This window comes from Dendropsophus ebraccatus, chromosome 2 (genome assembly GCF_027789765.1).
Source record: "Dendropsophus ebraccatus isolate aDenEbr1 chromosome 2, aDenEbr1.pat, whole genome shotgun sequence".
Taxonomy (NCBI): domain Eukaryota; kingdom Metazoa; phylum Chordata; class Amphibia; order Anura; family Hylidae; genus Dendropsophus; species Dendropsophus ebraccatus.
The window spans coordinates 126,954,154-126,966,335 of NC_091455.1; the positions used below are offsets into that span (position 1 = coordinate 126,954,154).

Genomic DNA, 12,182 nt, shown 5'->3' on the forward strand with positions numbered 1-12,182 from the left:
TGCGACTATATTCCTCTAATAGATTTACAACATCTCTGTATACCTCAGTATCAAATTAAAAACATGCAGCGGTACAGTTGAGCCTCATAGCCATCTATGAATACTATATTATCACTCAGTACAACACAAAGCCATTATTCGGCCATTTGCATGAGCCTTTAGTACAGGCGTCTAAGTGGTAAGTTTCCTGTATGCAAATGTAAAAGTTTTGATTCCAGACAGGTATTACCCATGTGTCTACATGGATATTCACTGTCACATTATTTCAACTCAGAATAAAATTTTCACCCCAATTCTTTTCAGTATCCTTTACTAAATCAGTTTGTAGCACTATATCTAGAGTTGTGACAAAAGTCTTCAAGTGTAACTTTTATTTACTTGTCCTTTTCTAGGCATTTGCAATTCAGGGGCAGTATGCTATTCCACATCCAGACGTGAGTCCAGCGCATGTCAATAATATCAGACTTAACCTATTCATTTGTACTGGGTAGCATATACTTTCTTTAACAAATTTTTCACTTCAACTTTTATTCAAAACTTTTGGCATTACGTATTAATCAAAATGAATTGTCTAACACCAGTAGAAAGTATGGTGGCCCAGTTACAAAGTCAAATCTAAATTTCTGTCATTTGTTTAGTTTTGCATGAATTTAACTTTCACCTAGTAGTGTAATCTGTACGTTAACAATGAATATGTAATTTCTAATTGTTGTATTACCTTTATTGTAGCTTAGAAACAAATGATTGAACCTCTCTTTCTGTTTTTGTTTTTATTTTTTTAATCAATTTGTTGTTTTCTTTGAACAATAGATGGTTTTCTGTATTCTGATATAATTACATATGATTGGTTAGTTCTAATTTCCCATCCTGCCCTGCAGTTGACCAAGCTTCACCAGTTGGCTATGCAGCATACCCCTTTTACTCCCCTTGGGCAGACCACCCCTGGTTTCCCTGGTACGTACCCATGACCCCCTGAGAATGTCCTACTTCTTAACACCTTTGTTTTCCATGGTCATTACACCATTTTGTCTACTAAATGCAGTCAATGACCAAATGATCCTTTTTACTTTCTTCTTGTAGTGCACCTTGTTGTGTTTTTACGCTTCATTGACCTTTGTCAGTCTAATCCACCTTGCTTCCCTATTTTATACCATTGTCATAAAGTAAATTTAATTGTGATGTCCATACCATAAGCTAATGTACTCAAGCATTTGTCAGTGCACAGGGATATGCATGCATTCGGAAAAGAATAGAAACGTTGGGGAATTAAGTTGGACACCTAAAACAAATTGGCATAATGAAATCATAAGTACAGTAAAAGCAATACAGATATTATAAACTAAAATATTATTTAACCAAGAAACCTACCCTAACTTGCTGCCTGAATCACAAGTCATTGGGGAGCTCCCATGTGACACCATATTGTTCCCCTTTGGCTTCTTCTGACCCACTAGCCTTGAATAACAGATCTAACCCTGTTTAGGTAAAGGGAGAGATATATCAATCAAGGCTGGTGGGCAGGAAGAATCCTCTGGGGACAACTATGATGACTTGTGGTTAAAGCAGCATGAAAGTGATCACAGTTTTCCTTTAGGCTATGTTCACACTACGTATGTTTGAGGCTGTATAGCAACCAAAAAAAAGAAGTGGATTGAAAACACAGAAAGGCTCTGTTCACATAATGTTGTAATTGAGTGGATGGACGTCATTTAATGGCAAATATGTGCTGTTATTTTAAAACAACGGCTGTTGTATTCAAATAATGCAAGTTATTTAACGTTATATGGCGGCCATCCACTCAATTTCAACATTGTGTGGACAGAGCCTTTCTGTGTTTTCAATCCACTCCTGGTTTTGGTTGCTATGAGGACCTGACATGAGGACCAAATACAGCCTCAAATATACATAGTGTGAACCCAGGCTAAAGGTGTATCCAACTGGTAAATTATTAATTGGTTATACCATTTAGAAATTTTACACTGAACACATGCTTGAGGGATAATGTACCCAAATAAAGTTTTATCATGTACATGCAAAAAATATAACACGTGATAAACAGTTCATATGTCTGTACTACATTACATTTAATGAGGTGATATTATTAAAGCAATGGAATGATACATATTACTACCCCTAAACTCAAAATCACTATGTTCAATGAATCGGTGAATTGTACTTTATTCTAAAGAATTGTACATGATAAAATAAGTGTATGCATCTATGTCATCTCAACATTGCTTTGTCCTTTCCAACCCTTTACCTTGTAGCTATTGCTCTGCTCCTTAACCATGTTCCTTATAAAATGATAGAATGCATCTTGTCAGTCTAAGCCTTTCCTAAGACCCTTGTCTCCTCCTTCTCCCTGTCTCACTCCTATTTAAAACAAATGTATGCAACTTACAGTATATTCTATTTTCCTTCTTCCAATAAGCCTTCCTCCCTAAAGTTATTCAAATACCACTAACCCTATTTATTTAAATACCACTTGTCTTCCTTGTTATCCTGCCTGGACCCAACTATTTTTCATTTAGCTATACCAAGTAGTATTTTTCTGTTTTTTTATTTATCTGAGGTAGTGTTGCTGATGGTAAACAGGCAGATAGAAACGGCACTTGCTAGCTGGAACTTAACTGTATACTTACATCATTCCATTTAGTTCCATGTTCTGCTATCTAATGACCAGAGTACTTATTATATGACATGTAGGATTGGGCTATAGGGTTACTAATGCTCAACATTAAACCAAAGCTAAGCAAACTCATTTATGGTTCCCCTTTGACAACCATTTCCATGTTGCTGTAAGTTCTGTACTTTTCTTTGCTGCAGTTTGTTTCATTTTCCTTTACATCAATGATACAGTGTTTGCTTACTGTAGTGCTTTTTAAGGTCGCAATTTTGCCCTTGACAATTTTTTACCTTTTTTTCTAATTTGTACAGGATTGGATGCTACTTCCCCAACCAGTTCTCATGAACTTACCATTCCAAATGATGTAAGTTTTGGTAAACTCTAATATTCTGAACATATGCATGAGGACACACTGATCTAAGATTAGTTATAATAAATATAAATATATAAATGAACGGCAAGTGCATCTATGTGTGTTTTCCTTTTCACAGTTTACAGTTACTATTACAACACTTACTTCAATGTAGACAAAGCTGGGATTTAATTTACACCTTTTTTGTTAAATGTATGCAGAAAATGTGGACTAAAGTTGAGTTTTCCAAGTAATTAAATATATCTAGTAAAAACTCACTTTTGATTGAGAACATAAAAAAAGCCAAGTTACTCTGAACCAAGAGATACGCTTGGCCCACAGATTTTGTAGGTTAAATTAATTAGCCATGCACCAAATTTTCTCCACAAGGTCCTTTACTATATCTGGCCCGTTGTGTGAGCTTGACCATAAATGTAACTTGTGAGGGTGGTGAATTCTTCCACCCATCTTGTCATGCTTTCCTCCAATGTATCCAAGGTTGTTTATTGTTCAGAATACAGCTGAATCCTAAGAGACACATGAGACTACTGTGTACAGGTATAATGTTTAGGCATAGAGATCCACCTGAATGAGGTTTCTTTGGGCTCTCACACTAAGGGTATGTTCCCACTATGGAATATGCCACGGAATTTCAAACAGAGGACACGCAGCAGACTCCGCTTGAAGTTCCGCCTGTCCCATAGACTCAGTGGTATTCTCAAATGATATCCACTGCCTGCCCAAAGAATTGACACGGCTAACGCACATGTCCACAAAAAAACAGTCCTTGCAAAGATGGTGTCCTGCGGAGTGAACTTCAGAGCTCCCAGCATCATGAATAGTTATGATGTCTGACGCTCCAATGCAGTTTGAAAGTTTGTGGATAGAGGATAGTAAATATATCAGTAATTTTAGTTAATGCAAAAACAATAGGCATCAATATGCAATATACCTCACCAATACGAGAAAAAAATTATTTGTCATATCAAACAATCATAATCATTACAATCTTGTGCTACATATAACTTAACTAAAATTTTATTAAGTATTTCTGGATGGAAAAAAAAGCAGTTGTCTTTCTTGTGTTGTCCATTTTGCAGTATTCACGTTGTGGCATAAGTAAAATGTTACTTTTATTCTATGGCTCAGTACAATTACAAGTAACATGTATTTTTTATGTTATAGTAGCCACATCATAAGAATCATGTAAATAGTTAATGTTTAGTATTTGTGGTGCAACATAAAATTCTGCCATAATTAGTTCTGTTTTTCAAAGTTGCATATATCATAGCACCCCCAATGTGCCACTGTATCTCTGTGCTTGCTTGTTGTAGAGTGTCAATTGAGGGACATCCTTAGTACCAATTACACTATGATGATGTAGTGCAGTGTGTCAGTGATGCCAAGCAGGGTCTAGTGCTTCATCTACAGTGCTGACTTTATTGCCATATTCTATTCATAAAATGCTAACTGGATGCCCAAAACAATGCACAGGGATTTAAGAAAATTCTTTTATATAGTAGTTTCTGAACAATAACCTTCCTTCGCCTTTGTGTCTTTAGAATTATAACTTGAAGGAATAAAAATACTATTCCTAAGCCTGGTTTTTGTGCTCTGTGCTGAAATTTTTTACATAACTAGTAGTGGTTGTATCTGGTATTGCAGACACCATGTCCAGAGAAAGGACTGAGCTGCTCTGAGCTGTGACAACAGGCACAGTCACTGCTTAAAGGGGTTATCCAGTGGACAGAGATATCAGCAGAGAGCACCTGGTCAGACTGAAAAGGACATACAGCAGCTAATAAGTATGGGAAGACTTGAGATTTTTTTAACAGAAGTAAGGGCTAAAGCACTGCCCGTCTATGACTCGGCTCCAATAGAATCAATAGAGGTGTGTCATTGTCATGGAGGGGGCAGGAGGTTCCTCTAACAGGGGGCGGACCAGTGTTCCAGCCCTGGCCAGTGCCCAGTAATAGAATGGTGCTGTGCGCCGGAACTGGGCCGTGGTTAAAAAAAAAGGACCACGGCACCAGCTTCTCCATGCCGGTGCCATTCCATTTATGTGCTGCACCTAAAGCAAATGTACCAATAGGAACAAATATTACTATATTCAGATATCTTGACCCTGGGTGTTTTACATTTGATTTACAATTTGCAATTATTAAACAAAAATACTAGTTACATAAAAAGTTACAAAATAACAACCCTGAAATCTTTTGCACAGGATGAATTTTCTGCCCTGTAGTTTATGAAGCACTGGCTTCACAGTATACTTGATTGTTTAAAATAATTGCCTAAAATACAATCTACCTCAGATTTTAATTGCGGTGCTTATTGTCTGCACTGACATTCACAGATGGTTTTTTAGGGATTTCAGCATAATTGCTGGTTCTAGTAGCAGCCAAGTGAATAATGGTTACAGTATATTAATACTTCTTGCCCCTATTATTAATCACCTACTAATTATGCATTGCACTTGTTTTAGGGTCCTGTACGACTTGCTTGCAGACAATAGCTTGCATAATTTTTTAAAGTTTACATAAGAATGAGTGACATTAATATAGTTCTCACTTCAATTGTTTAAAGAAAAGCACAAGATTAGTGGGCTGAGAATATTTTTCATTGACAAGAAGAATTTTATTTATAGATATATCGTGTATTATATGTCATTTGTTAACTACTGAGTAGTTACTTAAGTATTCACACTGGTTTTATGTGCTTCACCTGTATTACATAGAAACCACCGCAGTCCCTATATGGTTTAGCTGCACATTTTTCAGCCATTTGGCAAACTACATAAAGGCTATGATCCCATAACATCTTTTTAGGGGAAATAACAGCCACTGTTTTTAAAATAACTGCTGTTATTTTATCATGGCAGGTGTAAATAATGATCATTCATGATCATTATTAACAGCCGTACCTGAGAAAAAAAACTGCATTTTTTTCATCTAAAAAAGGTAGTTATGGGAACATAGCCTTAGGGTAGCTTCATACATACTGTATTGTGGATTCGATTGTGCAGATCCGCAGTAGATTTGATCTAAATAACTGAACACAGCATCAAATTTGCTGCAGATCTGCTGAGGATCCTGTACGTGTGAACGCACCCTTAAGCTATGTTCACACAACGTAAGAGACCGGCCGTTCCGTGACCCAGCCGGTCTCTGAAATGATCATCCCAGATGTTCTTTCCTGCTGCAGAGTTCTGATGCGGGCGCATCCGCATCAGAACTCTCCACTGCACACTATTGAGCGTGCGGCCGCAGCCGCTCGCTCAATAGTGTGCTCTGACAGGGTTTTCTACAGCCACTATTCACCGAATAGTGGCTGCAGAAAACAGACATGTCAGTTCTTTGCGGCGCCGCGAGGGATCCCAGCCGGAGCGTATATGATGTGTATACGTTGCGGCTGGGATCCCATAGACGGCTATGTAACGTATATTTCCGTAATAATCGGCTGTGGTTTTACGAAAACATACGTTGTGTGAACATGGCCTAAGGGTTTATATTTTTTAAAGGATTTTATTGCCATGTGGCAATACAGACCAACAGACCCCCATAATGACTCCTCACTACACCTCCTATTCCTTTCCTTGCTTGATTGACAGCCATTTGGAAGCTGAGCCCTGCTTCCAAATCTCACACCTGTGCAAAATTGATAAGTGGGTTCCCACTATGAGGCACATATTACCCTAATAAGGCCTAAGCTCAGGGCATGTCCAGAGCATAAATGAGTCTTTTACTAAAGGTAAAGCCAGAAAATAAAGGAGATGTTCCCCACACTACTGAATAACTGATGACTTTTCTACAATGTACGCAGATAAATGTAACTGATAATCTTATTGGTTTTTAACCTTGACATTTTTGTTCTGCTCTAGTTTTGTACATTATGCCTAAGATTTTCATTGATCACAGAATAGTGGAAACAACTTATTTAGAAAAGGTTGGTTAGAAGAGATTTCCAAAAACAACAAAAAATACAGCCTGCAATGGGTATGAAATAAGAACATACACTATGCCAGACGCAGCACTGCTGCTCCATTCTGCCCAGTGTCTGTGTTTCCATACCCTGATAATGCACTCTCTCCTGCTGCTGATGGAAACACATACTGAGACCAGTGATTGGCTGTAGTGTCATCAGCGAGGCAGGTATAGGGCCTCATCAGGGGAAGTAAATCGAGGCATCAGGGTGGGCCGGGGCTGGGGTGCTGTGTATTTTGTAATTTTATACCCAAAGATGGCTGTATGTTTCAATGTCAGAGAGCTCTTTTAACAGTAGGAAATGTTAACAATCTGCTGTAAAATTATGCCAGGAGTACAAGATGACTTCTGATCTCATCATGACAGAAAATATTGAGAAAATTCTGATCTGGGCTGAGTATGGCCATGTAGCCCTATTCTCACTTTCACTAGCTATTATATTGTAAAAACTAATCAAGTATATGTACAAAGCTTTTACAACATAGATTAAGAGAACACACAAGCATGTATATAGATTGTTAGGGTACTCTTGTAGTATACTGCGCCACCTTCACATCATAATCAGTGGATTTAGCTAAGGGGTTTATAGCACCTATCCTGTGTCTGAAAGTCTACTGTTCTGGTATCAGAATATTTCAATAAAACTATAACCCCTAGATATATAACTGAATAATTTAGTGTAATTGTAATTTAGTGTGCTTTTGCATGAGTCCCCCCCTGACAAGAATTATAAAATAGAACTACTACATTATAGAAAAGTGTCTACAGCCCCCCGGCTCCTCCCTCTCTCTGTATCGCATCATCATCTAAAGCAGGAATGGGAAACCTTTGGTCCCCAAGTTGTTGCAAGACTACATTTTCCACCGTGACTGGACGGCAACAGGTTCCCAATCCCTCCTCTAAAGTGAAAGGAGACTTGGCTAAATCTTGTCTCTAAGTCCCAATTACACCATCTCCAGCCAACTTCACCATCTCCCTGTCATATACACACACATACATATATATATGTGTGTGATTACAGCATGCTGCCTTGTGCTGAAAGCTGCAGCAGGTGCTGCATCCTCACTGATGGGGCAACAGCTTTTGGCAGGGAAATAGGAGTTCTGTAGAAGGAAAGTAGTCAGGGTGGGAGGATTGGGATTAAAAGCTGAGGGAAAGCAATGCACTCTGGGAATTGTAGTACTGAGCAACTGGTCAACCAGGAAGTATAACCACGAAATACAGAACTAACACCCTAAAAACAAAATGGATTCTTAATTTCAGAACTAGGGAAGGTGGGTGAGCAATAATATATTCTTCTACATTTTCTTTTTAACTTGATGTCGGAGTATAGTTTTAAGGCCCCTTAAAGGTGGATGTATTTAAAGTGTCACTGTCTCATGAAAATGTTTGTCTGTTTGTTTGTATTCATGCTTATTGTTAAACATCTATTGACATACCATTCCCGACTTTCAGTTAATAGGCTGCATTATTGGTCGACAAGGCAGCAAAATCAATGAAATAAGGCAAATGTCTGGCGCACAGATCAAGATTGCAAATGCATCAGAAGGCAATGGAGAAAGACAAGTCACGATCACAGGCTCGCCCGCAAACATCAGCTTAGCACAATACCTTATTAATGCCAGGTAAGCTCACATGTTACCAGTCTTCAATTTTCCCTTTCCTTATAGAATTTTTTAAAGCAATCAGTTCAGGTGAAGAAAGCTAATAGAGTCGAGGATCAGTCAGAATAAGAATATGCAAAGCTGTATTGATACTCCCATAGTGCAGTCCAATGGGTTTTTTGTCTATATATAATAGTATATTATTCTATACAGTACTTTATCCTTTTACAGGAGTACTGTCGCCATGATACCAAGCTAGGTCCTAATATAAGCCAATGTAATTGTTTAACTTTCCACAAAGCTTGGTATTTTACAAGTATGTTTGCAGATTTGAAATGGGAAGGTCTGTCTGTGTTTCTAATGAAATGATACAAAACCAGACTGCAAGACAGATTTAATTTGTAAGCTGGAAATTACATTCCTGACTTATTACAAAAATCTGCTCTTGCAAAATAGATATTACATTTAGCTTTGCCATTAACAGCGCAGATATGGGAAAATTGGCAGCATAAGGAGGCATGTGATGTTCAACTACATCAATCATTCTACTAAAACCCTTTGACAGGAGCCTGGATTTTTAGTGGTAAAATAAATGTATAATATTCAAGTGTAATGTTACAATGGTCATAGCAAATAATAACTAAAACATTCAGCTATTTTCTCCCATCTGCTTTCAGGTCTTTGTTCAGTAATTGATTCCTTATTTGTTGATATGGTATATACAATATTTATTTTGTACATATATTTTAATCCTACTTGCATAAAAGCAGGGACAGGATTACCAATAGATGTATAAAGAAGGATTCTGAGCATAATAGTGAGCAGTAAAACAACACGTGAATTCAGTGACAGCTGAATCACATTTCTGAAAATGTCTCACAACACAGTTATGAACTGTACGAGGTTTATGCATATTATGTAACTATTGAAATATTAGAAAAACATGGATGCTTTCTTCCAGAAAAAGCATGACTCTTGCCTCCAGGTTCTGCAATTAGTCTTATTCACTTCAATGAAACTGAGGTGCAAAACCCCACCCAAACTAGACACAAAAGTGGTGCTGTTTCTGGAAGAAATTGGTCATGCTTTTTTCTTAATCTTAGATAACCCTTTTAAAGGGTTATACTTATCCGGAACATTTATGGCATATTAACTCTGAGATCTATTGATCTTCAGATCAATATGCCATAAGTGTCCCGGATGGTTATACCCCTTTAAATCCTAGAAAAGGGCAACAGAAGTGTGTCAAATAGTAAAACTGTTCAGTATACAGTATTAGTCACTGTACTCACTGCACTTACTGTCAGCAGCTCAATGTACAGTATTAGTAAGTGTACTCACTGTATATACTGACAGCAGCTCCTTGTGTACCTCATAGAGTTAAAATCAGATTCCCCTCCTCCAGGCTGTGCTGTCCTGCTCTGTGGTAAGTCTGTCCGTATGATGCCTGACATGGAGGAGCATGTGACCATGCCCTGAGCCCAAGTGTTCAACACTCAGCCTGAATATGCTATAGTGGACACTGGGGGTGGGGCATGGTCACATGCTCCTCCATGTCAGCCATCTTATGGACAGACTCACCACAGAGCAGGGTAGCACAGCCTGGAGGAGGGGAGTCTGATTTTAGTACACAGGGAGCTGCTGTCACTATATACAGTGAGTACACTTACTAATTCTATACACTGAGCAATTTTACTATAAAGTGGCCAACCCCTTTAATTCTGAAGTGCTTTACACCATAAAAAACAGCCCCTGTCCCAAGAAGGGCTCATAATCTAAATTCCAAATTAACCTACTGCTGTATATAGCTAATATTAACATGAATAAAAAACAGACATAGATTACTGAACTCAGAGGTATCCAAGGGGAGCAGTTTGGCACAGTTGAGTGTCACACACCGCAGCAACTTAAAACTATAATACTGTCACACACTGTACCATCTAAATATATTACTGCTACACATGTAAATTAATTATAATGCACACATTGTACTTCCTCAACTCATTTTAATATACAGTACATTGTGTTCCCTTAATAAGTTATATTGCAATTCCCCCTTAATGAGATATAACTAGAGATGAGCGAATTTCAAGCATGCTCTAGTCCATCCAAACCCGATCGTTTGCATTTGATTAGTGGTGGCTGCTGAAGTTGGATAAAGCTCTAAGCTCTAAAACTATATCCATGTTTTCCACATAGCCTTAGGGCTTTATCCAACTTCAGCAGCCACTGCTAATCAAGTGCCGAACGATCGGGTTCGGATGGACTAGAGCATGCTTGAGGTTCGCTCATCTCTAGATATAATGCACTGTGCCCTTTTAATGAGGTATAATGCACTGTGCCTCCTCTATATTCCTACACCCCTGATTAAACAAATAAGTGATGATATAACTAATCTGTAGCCTTTAGAGGTATATAAAGAAAATCTTCCAAATCTGTTATGCTGCTGGTTTCTAAATGAAATGTACCTGTAGGTTCTACACATATTACTGTTCAATTTTGTTAAAACTATGCAATAAAATGTCATTTATTGGTACATACAGTCACAAAACAAATTGCATATGATTTCAAGTCTAACCCTATTACTACTATTTTGTACCTATCTACTGAGAGACATGTAGGCCTTCTAAAAGTGCAGTAGTAATGGAAGGAAGGAATTATCATTATTAATAATTTTATCATTGCATCCTATTTGGATGATGACTCGTATAAAATTCTGAACCTTTAATGTTTGGTTCCCTTACCATTCACACAAATTATGTTTAGACCCCTTTTTTTCTATTAGTAACTCATATCATTTGATGACCCAATGACAGAATGATATCAGGTTATATCAATTTATTAATTCAGCATCAAACACATTAAACTCATAAGTAAAAAAAAAAAGTAATCCTAAAGCTATGTTCACACAATGTTTTCTTAGCTCAGTTTAACCCATAGCTGCACCAGGACGTTACTGAACGTCCTCGTGCCGCTATGGGAGTTCAGAGGGGGGGTCGCGCGGCGACCCCCCTCTGAACTGCCGCGATCCCGGGTGCCGCATGTAGCCCGGGATCGCGGCTATTAGTGGGCACGGTCCGATCGCCGTGCCCGCTAATTAAGTACTTAGAAGCAGCTGTCAAAGTTGACAGCTGCTTCTAAATACTTGCTCATATCCATCCCTGGTGGTCTAGTGGGGGGATCGCCCCCTGCGGCGCGATTGCGGGGGGGCGATCCCCGCATCCATCCCGGGCCGGGGTCTGCGCCGTAATGGCGCTGATCCCGGCTCGGCATTCTATTGCTTTTGGCTGCAGCAGCCAAAAGCAATAGAACACCGATCACATGGATTCATGCAGTATAACTATACTGCATGGATCTCTATGAGAGATCAGAGTGCATATACTAGAAGACCCCCAGGGGGGCTTCTAGTATATGTGTAAAGTAAAAGAAAAATGTATTTTTAATAACACAAAACCCCCTCCCCTAATAAAAGTCTGAATCACCCCCCTTTCCCCATTTTATAAATAAAAATAAATAAATTAATTAATAACAAACATGTTTGCTATCGCCGCATGCGTAATCGCCCGAACTATTAATTAATCACATTCCTGATCTCACACGGTAAACGGCGTCAGCAC

At 38.4% G+C, this 12,182-nt stretch overlaps 1 protein-coding gene across 10 annotated transcripts in view; it reads left to right on the forward strand.

The window, feature by feature from the left end:
* Window positions 1-12,182, forward strand: part of LOC138783491 (poly(rC)-binding protein 3-like) — a 531,869-nt gene that overhangs the window by 497,377 nt on the left and 22,310 nt on the right. For all 10 annotated transcript variants that reach the window (XM_069958249.1, XM_069958250.1, XM_069958253.1 and 7 more), the window contains 4 exons: window positions 393-434; window positions 879-954; window positions 2,938-2,990; window positions 8,417-8,586. In XM_069958249.1, coding sequence (XP_069814350.1) covers window positions 393-434; window positions 879-954; window positions 2,938-2,990; window positions 8,417-8,586 — 341 coding nt within the window. The remainder of the gene's footprint in view (window positions 1-392; window positions 435-878; window positions 955-2,937; window positions 2,991-8,416; window positions 8,587-12,182) is intronic.